A 15,244-nucleotide genomic window follows, 5' to 3' on the forward strand; every position below is an offset into this window, starting at 1 on the left:
GAACGGGGGGCGAAAGGCTATGGGCAGGGGGCTGGGGGGGTTATGGGGCGTGTGTGTGGGGCAGGGGGCTGGGGGGGTTAGGGGGTGTGTGTGGGGCAGGGGGCTGGGGGGGTTAGGGTGTGTGTGTGGGGCAGGGGGCTGTGTGGGTTATGGGGTGTGTGTGAGGCAGGGGGCTGTAGGGGGTTATGGGGTGTGTGTGGGGTAGGGGGGTGGAGGGGTTATGGGGTGGGGGGGGTTATGGGGTGTGTGTGTGGCAGGGGGCTGTGGTGGGTTATGGGGTGTGTGTGTTTTGGGGGTGGGTGATGCTGTGGGACGAGGGGCTGCTGGTTGTCAGGGGCTAGAGCCTGTGGGATGTGGAGCTGTGGGGTGCTCTGTGCTGTGGGGAGATGGGGTGTGCAGGGGGGTGGCTGCGGGGCTGTGGGCGGCTGCATGGGGGGTTGTGTACCTTGTGAGGCACAGACGAGCTCAGAGGGGCTAGCAGTGAGTGTGGGGCCATAATCCATAGCCTAGGGATGGCTCTTCCTCCTTCCCGTTCCAGGATCCTGGGACTGGCTTCCCCCATAGCTGTGGTGTGGCAAAGTGTGCCCCACACCCCATGAGTAGTCTGCAGGAGCTGTGAAATCGGGGTACCAGTGGGACCCCACTGGCAGAACCGCTGATGCCCTGCAGGCATCCACATTACATCTCTCTGAGCTGCTGCCTGTTATCCCCAGGGATCTAGGAAATAAATCCATCAGGGGCTTGTTTCTGTGTCAGGCGTGAACGTGTGCAGTTAAAATCACTTCTCGGGCACCAAAACATCTTTTTTCAGGCTCTGAGAACACAGTTTGTGTTTTAAACCTCAGCCTGGCCCAGTCTCAGCTGCAGCTCTGATACCTGACCTGAGCGTTTAGCCACCAGTTCTGGGACTGGGTTTTTCCATGCTGATTGGGCCAAGAAGCATCTTAAAGCAATCTGTGGTTTCAGGAATACAGAGATGTCATTCCCTGAAGAGAGTTTCATTTCCTTGGTGTTCAAGACCAATTCCTTGTGTTCTGTGTGCGTTCTTTTTCTCAGAAGCGATGGTTAAACTACAGCCAAGGGAAACTTGGTGGGTTTGTTAAGAGCTTACACTGGGGCTTTGTTTCCTGTGCAGAGAAACAGACGCCTCCTGTGCCCCAAAGAAGCTCTGGTGTCTATAGAAGGAAAAACCTCAGCTGAGACTTGGTCAGCTAATCAGGTGAGGATGGGAGGGAAGGGGATTTGGGGGTGGGAAGCATGGATCCGGGAAGCATCTTGCAGAAGTGGAGTATTGAAGGTATGCTTCATGGAACCATTGGAGATGCTGTGCTCTGATGCTCTTTCTGCTTGTTTTCAGGTGTTGGAGCACCCTCAGTCCCCACTTTTGATGTGAAAATGACCAAGCTGGGGTTTCTCCGGCTCTCCTACGAGAAGCAGGACACTCTGCTCAAGCTCCTCATCCTGTCCATGGCAGCTGTGCTCTGTAAGTCCTGCAGGTGCCCTGGAAGGGGAATCATGGGAGGGAGCAGCCTCTGCTTCTCTTGTAGGTTGGGAAGCTCTCATCTGCCTTTAACCCTGTCTCTGTGTTTGCAGCTTTCTCCACAAGGCTTTTCTCTGTCTTAAGGTTTGAAAGTGTCATCCATGAATTTGATCCGTAAGTGTCGTCTGCTCGTCTCCCGGGGGTTTCCCTCGTCCAGAGGGCACAGAATTCGGGTGCCGTACACCAGGCTCAATCCGCATTGAGGATGCAGGATTTGGAGGGAGGTTTTCACTGCAGATAGGTTTTCCTCTTCCAGACCAAAAATTAACTTCTTGGGACTCTTCCTGCAGCCTGGATCTAAGTAATCACTTGCCACTGGAATCCTGGAATGGTTTGGGTTGGAAGGGACCTTAAAGCTCACCAAGCTCCAACCCCTGCCATGGGCAGGGACACCTTCCACTGGAGCAGCTTGCTCCAAGCCCCTGTGTCCAACCTGGCCTTGAACACTGCCAGGGATGGGGCAGCCACAGCTTCGCTGGGCACCCTGTGCCAGCGCCTCAGCACCCTCACAGGGAAGAGCTTCTGCCTAAGAGCTCATCTCAGTCTCCTCTAGGGCAAGTTAAAGCCATTCCCCTTGTCCTTTTTTTGCTGGGGTTTGGTTTTTCTTGGCCTGAGCAGCACACAGCAGGGGAGAGGGCTCACTGCAAATACTCCTGGGCTTGCTGCTGACTAAATCTGTCTCAAGGGAGGATGTTACCTCTGCAAACCCACTTTTAAACCCCTGAGGAGGAGGGTGAGCTTTTGCAGTTGAGGTCTGTAGGAGTCTTAGGGTGGAAAACACACCTTACAATGCTGTCCTGCCCTGGGTATCAGAGAGGGGCATCCAAGTGGGCTTTAATAGGATTTAACTGCTTGTCCCAAGCTGGTGGTTTAACGCTTGTCCCTCTTATAGGTATTTTAACTATCGCACAACCCGCTTCCTGGCAGAGGAGGGCTTCTATAAATTCCACAACTGGTTTGATGACCGAGCATGGTACCCCTTGGGCAGGATCATTGGTGGTACCATTTATCCAGGTGAGCTTCTGCTGAGCTCAAATGCTCCTCACATGAGGGGAAAATGGGTAAGGGGGTGATGTGGAGGGAGCAGGGTCCCAGTGCTGCATAGGAGAAGGGGGATTCCCTTTGCCAAGGCATTCCTGATGAGACTTTTGGCTGCTCTGGTGTCATTTCCACCCCCCAGGCCTGATGATCACATCAGCAGCGATTTACCACGTGCTGCACTTCTTCCACATCACCATCGACATCCGGAATGTGTGCGTGTTCCTGGCTCCACTCTTCTCCTCCTTCACCACCATAGTGACTTACCACCTCACCAAAGAGCTCAAGGTAAGGGGTGAGCGCGATGCACCTCACAGGAGGAGCATGGGCTTGTGCAAAAGCAACTTGTAGTTGTCTTGGAAGCTTGGAGGTGACCACCACATCAGTGAAAACCCACAACTTCTGTTCTGAAGTGTTGTTTTGGTGCTCAGTTTTATAGAATCATAGATAGAATGGTTTGGGTTGGAAAGGACCTTAAGATCATCCAGTTCCAGCTCCGTGCCGTCAGCAGGGACACCTCGCACTAGACCATGTCACCCAAGGCTCTGTCCAGCCTGGCCTTGAACACTGCCAGGGATGGGGCAGCCACAGCTTCTCTGGGCACCCTGTGCTAGGGCCTCAGCACCCTCACAGGGGAAAGCTTCTTCCTTATATCCAACCTGAACTGCCCCTGTTTCAGTTTGCACCCATCACCCCTTGTTTTATCACTACAGCCCTTGATGAAGAATCTCTCTCCAGCATCCTTGTAGGATGTATTCCTTTGAGGTGTATCCATGTGGAATATGGCAAAATTCCCAAGAGGCTTTTTCCACCCTCTGGCTGGTTTCTCTTCACAGGACGCAGGCGCAGGGCTCCTGGCTGCTGCTATGATCTCAGTTGTGCCCGGGTACATCTCCCGATCCGTTGCCGGCTCCTACGATAACGAAGGTGAGTTTGTGGCACTGGGAGCAGGGAAAGCTGCTGTTTCCAGCTGTTGGCTGCTGGATGATGATGGTAAGGATGCCACAGAGAACGACAGAGGGACGCTGTGCTCTGTTTATATCCATTCCAGAAGCAATTCTGGGGCTGGCAAAGGCAACAGTCTTGTTGCCAGTGATCAGGTTCCTCTCCTGTAGCTGGGCTCTGGGGCCTGTGTGAGGAGGTGCTGTGTTCAGAAACCCATTTCCCATCCCTGCCTCTTTGCATGAGACTCTGTTCCATTTCTGATAGAGCAACAAAAGCATTTATATATGCATTTTTAATGCATTGAGTGCTCTGCTGTGCCCCAGAGGTCATAGATTAACATTTCAGGGCTGATACGAGCTTGCTTTGACGTCTCTTTGTCCTTCCACCCAGGTATTGCCATCTTCTGCATGCTGTTAACTTACTACATGTGGATCAAAGCTGTCAAAACTGGCTCCATCTATTGGGCAGCCATGTGTGCTCTGGCCTATTTCTACATGGTGAGTGTTCTTTCTCCTGGCACCGAGGTACTTTGGACTACAAAGTCTATTCTGGATATGGTAACCAAAACCATCCAGTGTCCCATTCCTGTGTCCTTGTGTTCAGGTAGCAGAACTTGGCGTGAAAATCCCAGACTGGTTTGGGTTGGAAGGGACCTTAAAGCTCCTCCAGTTCCAACCCCTGCCACTGGCAAGGATACCTTCCACTAGAGCAGCTTGCTCCAAGTCCCTGTGTCCAACCTGGCCTTGAACACTGCCAGGGATGGGGCAGCCACAGCTTCTCTGGGCCCCCTGTGCCAGTGCCTCAGCACCCTCACAGGGAGGAACTTCCTAACATCCCATCTCAATCTCTGTCAGATTAGAGCTCCTGTCAGTTTAGTCTCAGGGCTGCTCTCAATCCAGTCTCCACCCAGCTTCTATTTGTGCTTGATCCCAGGAATATCAAACCTGCTGCCTTTGAGCTCTGCTGTGAGACCTGTTCCGTCCTGGAACTTGTGGTGTGTTGTTTGTTTTCTCTCTTGGCAGGTCTCCTCGTGGGGTGGCTACGTCTTTCTGATTAACCTCATACCCTTGCATGTTCTTGTGCTGATGCTGACCGGGCGCTTCTCCCACAGGATCTACGTAGCCTACTGCACTGTCTACTGCTTGGGAACCATCCTCTCCATGCAGATCTCTTTTGTTGGCTTCCAGGTGGGGACCAGAATGATTTGCAAACTCAAGGCTGGTCATTTTATTGCTTGTAACAGAACAACAGCAAGTTGTTTCTTTTGCCGTTGCCTTTGAGGCTGTAAGTGGGTGCTGGCTTCTTGATGGAGATCTTGCTAACACTGATTTGTTGCAAAATTAGCTTTTGGACTCTTGTTCTCCTCTGTCCCTGATCCACATCTCCCCTGCTTGCAGCCTGTCCTCTCCTCGGAGCACATGGCTGCCCTTGGAGTCTTTGGCTTGTGCCAGATCCATGCCTTCGTTGACTACCTTCGGAGCAAGCTGAACCCACAGCAGTTTGAAATCCTCTTCAGGAGTGTCATCTCCCTGGTTGGCTTTGTTCTGCTCACTATCGGGGCTGTGCTGATGCTGACAGGTAGCCTGAGATGGTGGGGACCGTGAGTGCATTTTACTGCCTCCTTTCCTTGCTTTGGATCATAGAATCCCAGACTCATCTAGGTTGGAAGGGACCTTAGAGCTCACCAATTTTCAACCCCCTGCCACAGGCAGGGTCACCTTCCAGTAGAGAAGCTTGCTCCGAGCCTCATAAAACCTGGCCTTGGAACACTGCCAAGGATGGGGCAGCCACAGCTTCTCTGGCCATCACAGGGAAGAGCTTCTGCCTAAGAGCTCATCTCAGTCTCCCCTCTGGCAGGTTAAAGCCATTCCCCTTGGCCTGTCCCTACAGGCCCTTGTCCAAAGCCCCTCTCCAGGTTTCCTGCAGCCCCTTTAGGCACTGGAGCTGCTCTCAGGTCTCCCCTTGAGGAGCCTTCTCTTCTCCAGGCTGACCCAGCCTAGCTCTCTCAGCCTGGCTCCAGAGCAGAGCTGCTCCAGCCCTCATAGCATTTCCCTGCACTTTGAAAAGCACATAATTTGTCAATCCAAATTTCACATTGCTGCCTGCAGACCCACCCTCTGCGGTGGAGCCTGGGGACTGCCCCAGTTTCTCCATCCCCAGGAAAAGACTTGGGAAGCAGCTGTAAGATCTGGGCTGCTGCTGTCACGAGGTGCAGAGAGTAATCTGCCATGACTCAGCGTGCTGGAGCTGCTGAGCTGGCACATGTTGGTCTGTAGTAGCAAAGAGATGCTAAAAATGGCTGGTGGTGGGGGAGAAGCCTTTTTTAGGGTAAACTTGGTCTTTGTTTCCTTTCTAAAATGGCAGGTTTGAGTAATAGGGATGTTAAACAAGCTCTGGGATTGCACAGCCAGCCTTGCATGTGCTTGCCTTGTGAGGGATCATCTTGACATTGCTGGAACTGAAGTTGGTTGGGTTTTATCTCCTCTTGCCTAGGGAAAATCTCCCCGTGGACGGGGCGTTTCTACTCCCTCCTGGATCCTTCCTATGCAAAGAACAACATCCCCATCATTGCCTCGGTCTCTGAGCACCAGCCCACCACCTGGTCCTCCTATTACTTTGACCTGCAGCTCCTCGTGTTCATGTTCCCAGGTGAGCCCAGTGCAGGTGCCATCAGACCCTGATGCATTAAAGAATGTGCCTCCGTGGCTGTTTCTCACTGTAGGCAGCAGATCCCCAAGGTGGGCCTGACCCGTTTCTCTCTCCTCTCCACAGTTGGCCTCTACTACTGCTTCAGCAATCTCTCGGACGCCCGCATTTTCATCATCATGTATGGCGTGACCAGCATGTACTTCTCTGCTGTGATGGTGAGGGGCTGCTTCCTGCTGGGCGCAAGCGTGATGGTGAAATGGTCCTCACAAAGCTAATTTAGTGTTCTCTTTTCTCAAGCTGATGATGGTTCTTCCACCCTGAGCTGGCCAAAGTGTTTGTGAGGCTTTGCTCCCTTCCTTAAAACTGCTTTGTTGGCCTCCCCACGCAGTGAGGGAATGTGATGTGGCAAAACTCAAAGGGTTTGGTGTTACTTGCTTCCAAGTGGCCACACTGGGTCTCTTCCTGGTCTCCCATAGCTGAGTTGCAACCCCAGACAAATTTTCCAGGTATCCGAGCAGTCACTCCAGCAAATAGCTGCTTCTGAGTCTGTTTCCACTCTTGCTTTTGCACCCCAAGTTCTAAATATGGATTGATTTTTTTGCTGTGGAGGCATCTAAAAATCCTTGGCTCCACCTAAGTCTGCCCAAGGGTGCTCAGTTGAGGTCAGTTCTGCACATTGGCCAGTTTCGAGGTCTTCAGAGAACATCCTTTGGGGGCTAAATAAGTCAGCTGGAGGTTTATGTCGAGGCTGAGGTTTCTGGTGTTTCATTTCCCTTCTCTCAGATTTCTGCCTGGATTTCTTCTCCAGCAGCCACTGATGGTTCTGCTGTCACCCATAGGTGCGTCTCATGCTGGTGCTGGCCCCGGTGATGTGTATCCTCTCTGGCATCGGGGTTTCCCAGGTGCTGTCCACCTACATGAAGAACCTGGATATCAGCCGGCCAGACAAGAAGAGCAAAAAGCAGCAAGACTCCACCTACCCCATCAAAAATGAAGTGAGTTAGGCTGGCTTGGGACAGGAGGAGACACCTCATCCTGGCTGGGGACAAGTGGAGGTGGTGGCCTCTTCCATTCAGTGTTGATCCCAGTTTGTTTCCGCAGGTTGCCAGTGGCATGATCCTGGTCATGGCTTTCTTCCTGATCACCTACACCTTTCACTCCACCTGGGTGACGAGCGAGGCGTACTCATCCCCCTCCATTGTGCTCTCTGCCCGTGGTGGCGATGGCAGCAGGATCATTTTTGATGACTTCAGAGAAGCTTATTACTGGCTGCGGCACAACACACCAGAGGTAAACAGGGATGATTTGGGTGGTGGGGACTCAATGTTGTCCCCTGAGGTGCCAACAGCACATCTGGTGTTGTGTGTAGGATGCAAAGGTGATGTCCTGGTGGGATTATGGGTACCAGATAACGGCCATGGCCAACAGGACCATCTTGGTGGACAACAACACCTGGAACAACACGCACATCTCCCGTGTTGGTCAGGTAGGTCCTTCCCTCACACACTGCCTTGTCCTGCCCTTCTGGGGCACCTCGTGGCATCACTGAGACTGCATCTGCTCCAGGCCATGGCATCGACGGAGGAGAGAGCCTACGAGATCATGAGGGAGCTGGATGTCAGCTATGTGCTGGTCATCTTCGGAGGCCTCACTGGGTACTCATCTGATGGTAAGATCTCACTCTGAGCTGGGTCAACTCCATCTAGGGGCTGTTTGTGGCTCAGGCTTCTCCAAAACAGCTCTGAGGAGTGAAGTTCCACCTGCAGCTGAGGCTGCAAGTGGAAATGGTACCAAAACACTCCTCTTCAGAAGCTGCATGTGCCTTTTTTGCACTCCAACCCTCAACCTCTTGCTCTTGACCTCACAACTCAACTTCTTGCTCTTGGCCTCCGAACTCAACCTCTTCGCTCTAGGCCTTCCATCTCAACTCCTTGCTGTGGGCCTCCCAGCTCAATTCAACCCCTCACTTGCAGCCCACAGACTCAACTCAACCTCCTAATTCTTTCACCTCAACTCCTTGTTCTTTCACCACCCAGCTCAACCCTCTCACTCCCCCAACTCAGCTCCTTGTTCTTTCACTCTGTCTCGACTCAGTCCCTTCCTCTTGACCCCCCAACTCAACCCCTTGTCTTTCACCCCGCAGCTCAAGTCCTTCCCTTGCTCTTGGCCCCTCAGTTCAACTCCTCATTCTCTCAACTCATTTCATTCTTCCACACTTTGCTCTCCCCCGTCAGACATCAACAAGTTCCTGTGGATGGTGCGGATCGGGGGCAGCACGGACACAGGGCGCCACATCAAGGAGCACGACTACTACACCCCTACAGGGGAGTTCCGGGTCGACCGCGAGGGCTCCCCAGTGCTCCTCAACTGCCTCATGTACAAGATGTGCTACTACCGCTTCGGCCAGGTCTACACTGAGGCCAGTAAGTCCCCAAAACCACCCCTGGCGGGGGTGACACCACTCCAGGGAGACCCTACCGTGCCCCCAACATCTCTGGGCTGTGATGTGGCAGCACTGCCTGTACTTTGCCCTCTCCTAGAGCGACCGCCGGGCTACGACCGGGTGAGGAACGCCGAAATCGGCAACAAGGACTTTGAGCTGGATGTGCTGGAGGAGGCATACACCACAGAGCACTGGCTCGTCCGAATATACAAGGTGCAGCTCCAAAACAACCCCAAACCCCTCATACTTGGGTAAAAGCATTAACTTTCACCCCACTGAGCCTTGTTGTTTACCTCCCAGGTGAAAGATCTGGATAACCGCGGCTTGTCAAGGACGTAGAGGTGCTGATGGTCACCTCACACCGCACTGATCCAGCCTTTCCTGTGAAGCAGAAACGTGGTTTTTTTTTTGGGGGGGGGGTGTTGGTTTGGGGGTTTTCTTTCGGCGGAATTGGTTGTTTTCCTTTTGTTTTATACAGTTTGTAAGTACAGGCAGCAGTGGGGTGTCCCTGCCCCTCCCTGCCTGCCGGGGAGTGATTTTTATACACGAAGCGGTCGCCAAATCGGGAATAACGGCTTTAATGGGGAATTATAAGTAATAAAAGTTAAAAAAAGGGCGATGGCGGTGGTGTGGGAGACGATGGGGCTTTCTCCCTCCCGATCCAGAACGCGGGGGATAGATTTTGGGGGCGTTTTACCGCTTTTAATCAGTGCGGGTGAAATGATGGGGAGCAGCAGGGCTGCCTTCTAGGGCGGGGGAGCGGGCGGGCGCGGGGACTCAGGGCAGCAGGGGGCGGGGCTTGGGCGCTGCGCGCGCAGGGCGGGGCGGGACGCGGTTGGCGCTGGCGGGAAACGGGAACGGAGGAGGAGCGCCCGGGAATGGCGGTGCCGTTCGTGGAGGACTGGGACCTGGTGCAGACGCTGGGAGAAGGCGCCTACGGGGAGTGAGTGCGGGGCGCCGGGAACGGGACGGGGTCGGTCGGGGTTGTTGCCTGCGGTTGCGCGCCCCTTGCGCGCCCAGTGTGTCCCCGCAAGCACACAGGCTGCGTGAGTCTCTTGCGTGCCCCCTGCTTGGCTGGCGCAGGCCCCTGCATGTCCGCTGCTTCCCACTGTGTGCCTGCTGCTTGGCGGCTGCTTGGGCGTTGCGTGCCCCTTATGTGGCCACTGCTTGGCTGTTGCGTGCTCTGTGTATGCTCGCCACTTGCCCCCTGCTTGGTGGCTGTGTGCCCCGTGTGTGGTCACTGCCACTGCTGCAATGCCATTGGGTGTGCTGTGTATGCCCACTGCTGTTTGCCCATTGCATGCCCCTCGTGTGCCTGCTGCATGGCCACTCCATGCCCTGTCTTTGCCCATTGCTTGGCAGTTGCATGCCCCTTGTGCACCCACCCCTTGCCCATTGCATGACCCTTACGTGCCCACTGCGTGTCCCTTATCCGCCCGTTGCATGCCTGCTGCCTGCACCTGCATCCCCTGCCTGTCCCTGCCTGCAGCCCATCTCTGTGGCAGCCTCTCAGGCCCCTCTTGTCCCCAGGGTGCAGCTCGCTGTCAACCGCCGCACCGAGGAGGCCGTGGCTGTCAAGATCGTGGACATGAAGCGAGCGGCCGACTGCCCCGAGAACATCAAGAAGGAAATCTGCATCAACAAGATGCTCAACCACGAGAACATCGTCAAGTTCTATGGGCATCGGCGGGAAGGTGCCACTCAGTACCTGTTCCTGGAGTACTGCAGCGGCGGGGAGCTCTTTGACCGCATCGGTGCGCTGCTGACAGACACCTCTTAGAATCTAGAATGGTTTGGGATGAAGGGACCTTAAAGCACATCCAGTTCCAAGGCAGGGACACCTTCCACTAGAGCAGCTTGCTCCAAGCCCCTGTGTCCAACTTGGCCTTGAACGCTGCCAGGGATGGGGCAGCCACAGCTTCTCTGGGCACCCTGTGCCAGTGCCTCAGCACCCTCACAGGGAAGAGCTTCTGCCTAAGAGCTCATCTCAGTCTCCCCTCTGGCAGGTTAAAGCCATTCCCCTTGGCCTGTCCCTACAGGCCCTTGTCCAAAGCCCCTCTCCAGGTTTCCTGCAGCCCCTTTAGGCACTGGAGCTGCTCTAAGGTCTCCCCTTCAGGAGCCTTCTCTTCTCCAGGCTAAACAAGCCCACTTTTCTTTGCCTGTCTTCTCATTAGAAACTAAATCCCTAAATGGTTGAGAATCTCTTTCCATTCTTTTCCCCCTTACACAGAGCCAGATATCGGGATGCCAGAGCCAGAGGCGCAGCGGTTCTTCCAGCAGTTGATTGCTGGTGTGGTGAGTGTGGTGGCAGTGCTGGTGACACCAGTGGTGGTCCCTGCATGGTGCTGACCCTTCTCTGCCATCTCCAGGTCTATCTGCACAGCATCGGCATCACCCACCGTGACCTGAAGCCAGAGAACCTGCTGCTGGATGAGCGAGGTGAGGCAGGAGGGCACGTTCTCTGTCCATTCATTTTGAGTTTTAATTTGAATTGATTTGTACCTTGCAGTTTGGCCTCTGTGTGCCCACTGCTAGGCTGTTGCATGCCCCTTGTGTGCCCACTGCTTAGCTGTCACATGCCCACCACGTGGCCACTGCAGGGCCATTGCATGCCCTGTGTTTGCCCACTGCTTACCCACGGCGTGCCCCTTTTGTGCCTGCTTCATCGCTGCTGCTTGACTGTTGCATGCCCCTTATGTGGCCGCTGCTTGGCCATTGCTTGACCTGTACCTGCATCATTTACCTGTCATCTGTGCACTGCTGGCCTGCTGCCTGTTCATTGCATGGCCTTGATGTGCCTTCTGCCTGCCTACTATGCACTACGTGTGCTCACTGCTTGCCTGCTGTGTTCCCGCTGCTTGGCCATTGCGTGCCCCTTCTGTGGCCACCACTTGCCCTCTGCTTGCCCATTGCATGCCCACCCTGCCTGACTTTAAATTCCTTCTCTTTTCCATTTTCAGATAACCTGAAGATCTCGGATTTCGGCCTGGCCACAGTCTTCAGGCACAACGGCCGGGAGCGGCTGCTCAATAAGATGTGTGGGACCCTGCCCTACGTGGCCCCGGAGCTGCTGCGGTGCCCTGAGTTCAGTGCGGAGCCTGTCGATGTCTGGGCCTGCGGCGTGGTGCTGACAGCCATGCTGGCCGGAGGTGGGGCTGCCCCATGTGTGTGGGGCACACATGACGTGCTCAAGGGACACAGGGGAAATGCATAGAGGGAGGTGTGTGGAGCTCTTGGGATGGGAATGGGGGTGACCTGTCAAGGGAGGGGATTCTCCCCCCTGCTGTGTTCTGGGGAGACCCCCCCCTGCAGCCCTGATTCAACTCTGGGGCAACAGCACAAGAGGGAGCTGCTGGAGCAAGGCCAGAGGAGGCCATGGGGATGCTGCGAGGGCTGGAGCAGCTCTGCTCTGGAGCCAGGCTGAGAGAGCTGGGCTGGGTCAGCCTGGAGAAGAGAAGGCTCCTGAAGGGGAGACCTTAGAGCAGCTCCAGTGCCGGAAGGGGCTGCAGGAAACCTGGAGAGGGGCTTGGGACAAGGGATGTAGGGACAGGACAAGGGGAATGGCTTTAACCTGCCAGAGGGGAGACTGAGATGAGCTCTTAGGCAGAAGCTCTTCCCTGTGAGGGTGTTGAGGCGCTGCACAGGGTGCCCAGAGAACAGGGGGGAAACACAATGGATGCAGTGCAGAGATGCCTGGTGTGGGAGATGACCATTGTGTCATAGGTGGTAGTGCTAGGTGCTTGTGCACACTGCAGGGCTTTGCATGTTGCCTGTTCTAAAACCCCAAAGCAGTGGTGTTCATTCCCCCTCCCCTTGCAAAACCTCTCCATGTGCTGCCTCCTTGGCTGCGTTCTCCCCTTCTCATGGTGCAGTAACAGGTTTCCCCTCCGGCAGAGCTGCCCTGGGACCAGCCCAGCGACAGCTGCCAGGAATACAGTGACTGGAAGGAGAGGAAAACCTACCTCCCGCCTTGGAAAAAGATTGATTCTGCACCCTTAGGTGAGCACCCAGTACTCCCAGCAGTGCCCCATGCCATGCTGGGATCACCGTTCCCACCCCTCTCCATCTCTCCCAGCCTTGCTGCACAAGATCCTGACGGAGAGCCCTGCGGCAAGGATCACCATTCCTGATATCAAGAAGGACCGGTGGTACAGCAAACCCCTCAAGAAGGGTAAGGGGACACGGGGGAATGTGTTCGTCATTCCTGATTTAGGGAATTATTGGGGTGTCTCGTCCCGTTGCAGGCGTCAAGCGGGCTCGTGTGTCCGCAGGGGGGGTCTCTGATTCTCCCGGTGGCTTCTCCAAGCACGTCCGATCCGATACGGACTTCTCACCGGTGAAGAGCTCGCTTGGGTGAGCCCCTGATTCCCTCCGTGTCCCTCTCCATGCCCTGGGGTATGTAAGTGCTGTGTCACTGTTGAGCCATGCAGTTCTTTGCACCTTCCAGGGCTTTTCCTGTGTTTTCCCCATGAGGTGGGTGGTGGAAACCATGCACAATGAAGAGCCCCTCGCCAATATCCTGCTGCAATTCCCATGCTGAAATATCCCTGCATTCCCCATCCTTGCAGCCTCTCCTTCGCACCCCTATAACACCCCGTCTCTCCTTGCATTGCAGTGAGGAGAAAGTGAGCTACTCCACATCGCAGCCAGAGCCGGGCACTGGTGGGATGCTCTGGGATTGTGGAGCAGCTGCCATCGACAAGCTGGTGCAGGGTATCAGCTTCTCCCAGCCCGCCTGCCCTGAGCACATGCTGGTCAACAGCCAGCTCCTCGGCACCCCGGGCTCCTCACAGGTATGGGGCTCAACTCTGTTGGGGTGCAGCTCTGCAGTGTTTGGGGTGTAACTTTGCAGCATATATAATACTAGGGAGCAGCTTTGCACTATCCATTTATAACCTCGGAGCCCAACTTTGCCTTGTTTATTACATTTGGGATGCAACTTCGCATTATATTTGTGAGATTCAGAGGCAACTGTGCAATATTTATGCCATTAGGGAGCAGTTTTGCAGTACTGGGATGCAGCTTGGCAGCGTTCATAATGTTTGGGATGCAGGTTTGCATCCTGAGCGATGCAGCTCGCAGCCTTTGCCGTAAGGGGATGCAGCTTGGCAGCGTTCATAATGTTTGGGATGCAGATTTGCATCCTGAGCGATGCAGCTCGCAGCCTTTGCCGTAAGGGGATGCAGCTTGGCAGCGTTCATAATGTTTGGGATGCAGGTTTGCATCCTGAGCGATGCAGCTCGCAGCCTTTGCCATCAGGGGATGCATCTTTCCAGGGCTTACGCCTGGTGAAGCAGATGACGCGCTTCTTCACCAAGCTGGACGCTGACGGCTCGTACCGTGCCCTGAAGGAGGTGTGTGAGAAGATGGCGTACGGCTGGAAGAAGAGTTGCACCAACCAGGTGGGTGCTGGGGGGGGGGCGAGATCCTGGGGTGCAGCCTCCCTGCTGTTGTATCTGTAAGTAACCCAGGGGATCCTCCCTCCTTGCTGCTGTTTTCAGGTCACCATCTCGACTACGGACAGGAGGAACAACAAACTCATCTTCAAGGTGAACCTGGTGGAGATGGAGAGCAAGATCTTGGTGGATTTTCGCCTCACCAAGGTGGGCACATGGTGATGCACAGTAGGTACAAGGTGATGCAGAGACTTGCAAGGTGGTGCAAGGTGATGCAGGACCCCGTTAGGTGGGTGCAGGGTGATGCAGGAGCATGTTAGGTAGGTGCAGGGTGATGCAGGACCATGGTGGGTGGGTGCAAGGTGATGCAGGACCATGTTAGGTGGGTGCAAGGTGATGCAGGACCATGGTGGGTGGGTGCAAGGTGATGGAGGACCATGGTGGGTGGGTGCAAGGTGATGCAGGACCATGGTGGGTGGGTGCAAGGTAACACAACCTCTCCCCATGCAGGGTGATGGCCTGGAGTTCAAAAGACACTTTCTGAAGATCAAGAGCAAGCTCAGCAACATCATCAGCACCCAGAAAGTCTGGCTGCTTGCCACCTGAGCCCCAGCATGCCCCCTGCCTCCTCCTCCTCTTCCTCCTCCTCCTCCTTTTCCTCTTCTTCCTGTGGGGAACACCCAACCAGCCGCATGCTTCAGGTTTTAAAGGTTCAATAAAGTCCTTGGGGACACATGAAGCGATGCTTCCCACAAGCAGGGAGGCTGCAATGGGTCCCATCCTGCCACCGTCCCTGCAGGGTGCAGGGATGGGCTGATGGGTCCGTCAAAATTTACCCAAAATGCCCCAAACGCCTGAAATTACCCTAAATTATGCACAAGCAGCCCAAATTGCCCCCAAACCAACTCAAAACCTTGCAGAAGTGCTCCAGATTGCACTCAAACCGCCACATCCCAAAGTGCAAACATCCAGCCCCTGCTCCCAAGCTTAAGGGGCCAGGATAGAAAGCTGGTGCTGGGCTCACACAGTGAGCTCTGCAGTGCTGCCAACGACACGGATAGCCACTCTTACACTCTTCACAGATGCAGTTTTAGGTGGTAAGTAAGGGAGGATATCCGTGTTGGTGATACTGTTCCTGAGGTCACCACGTGTAGGACATGCTTGGAGCAACCTGCTCTAGTGGAAGGTGTCCCTGCCCGTGGCACAGGGGTGAAACTGATGAGCTTTAAGGTC

General features: G+C 54.8%; 2 protein-coding genes across 3 annotated transcripts; both read left to right on the forward strand.

Moving 5' to 3' along the window:
* Positions 1-667: 667 nt before the first annotated feature.
* On the forward strand, positions 668-9,231 carry STT3A (STT3 oligosaccharyltransferase complex catalytic subunit A). The gene is made up of 18 exons (XM_062607474.1): positions 668-1,219; positions 1,358-1,483; positions 1,594-1,654; positions 2,433-2,554; positions 2,721-2,866; positions 3,415-3,505; positions 3,914-4,020; positions 4,546-4,710; positions 4,921-5,101; positions 6,017-6,172; positions 6,296-6,387; positions 7,012-7,167; positions 7,274-7,462; positions 7,542-7,658; positions 7,739-7,841; positions 8,407-8,595; positions 8,713-8,828; positions 8,916-9,231. Exons 2-18 carry the CDS (start codon positions 1,396-1,398, stop codon positions 8,952-8,954), a joined length of 2,118 nt encoding a protein of 705 aa, XP_062463458.1. The 5' UTR covers positions 668-1,219; positions 1,358-1,395; the 3' UTR covers positions 8,955-9,231.
* A 168-nt stretch (positions 9,232-9,399) lies between these two features.
* On the forward strand, positions 9,400-14,750 carry CHEK1 (checkpoint kinase 1). Of its 2 annotated transcripts, none has more exons than XM_062607475.1 (12): positions 9,400-9,558; positions 10,146-10,369; positions 10,846-10,910; positions 10,985-11,054; positions 11,576-11,764; positions 12,510-12,614; positions 12,691-12,786; positions 12,860-12,968; positions 13,231-13,421; positions 13,899-14,017; positions 14,117-14,218; positions 14,522-14,750. In XM_062607475.1, exons 1-12 carry the CDS (start codon positions 9,494-9,496, stop codon positions 14,615-14,617), a joined length of 1,431 nt encoding a protein of 476 aa, XP_062463459.1. In that variant the 5' UTR covers positions 9,400-9,493; the 3' UTR covers positions 14,618-14,750. The 2 variants fall into 2 exon arrangements, with proteins under 2 accessions (XP_062463459.1, XP_062463460.1); XM_062607476.1 differs by having other exon boundaries at positions 12,887-12,968.
* Positions 14,751-15,244: the final 494 nt, after the last annotated feature.

The sequence above is a fragment of the Pezoporus occidentalis genome, unplaced genomic scaffold, assembly GCF_034315485.1.
Source record: "Pezoporus occidentalis ecotype Australia unplaced genomic scaffold, CSIRO_AGI_Poc_V1 ctg1238, whole genome shotgun sequence".
Lineage (NCBI taxonomy): Eukaryota > Metazoa > Chordata > Aves > Psittaciformes > Psittacidae > Pezoporus > Pezoporus occidentalis.

Bases quoted from the DNA above. Each gene is read 5' to 3' on its own strand.
- STT3A (XM_062607474.1), top strand. From the start codon at position 1,396: ATGACCAAGCTGGGGTTTCTCCGGCTCTCCTACGAGAAGCAGGACACT. The intron at 4,021-4,545 runs GTGAGTGTTCTT...CTCTCTTGGCAG, and splicing joins CTCTGGCCTATTTCTACATG to GTCTCCTCGTGGGGTGGCTA. The intron at 7,659-7,738 runs GTAGGTCCTTCC...CATCTGCTCCAG, and splicing joins ACATCTCCCGTGTTGGTCAG to GCCATGGCATCGACGGAGGA.
- CHEK1 (XM_062607475.1), top strand. From the start codon at position 9,494: ATGGCGGTGCCGTTCGTGGAGGACTGGGACCTGGTGCAGACGCTGGGA. The intron at 12,787-12,859 runs GTAAGGGGACAC...GTCCCGTTGCAG, and splicing joins CAGCAAACCCCTCAAGAAGG to GCGTCAAGCGGGCTCGTGTG. The intron at 13,422-13,898 runs CTCTGTTGGGGT...TCCAGGGCTTAC, and splicing joins CTCACAGGTATGGGGCTCAA to GCCTGGTGAAGCAGATGACG.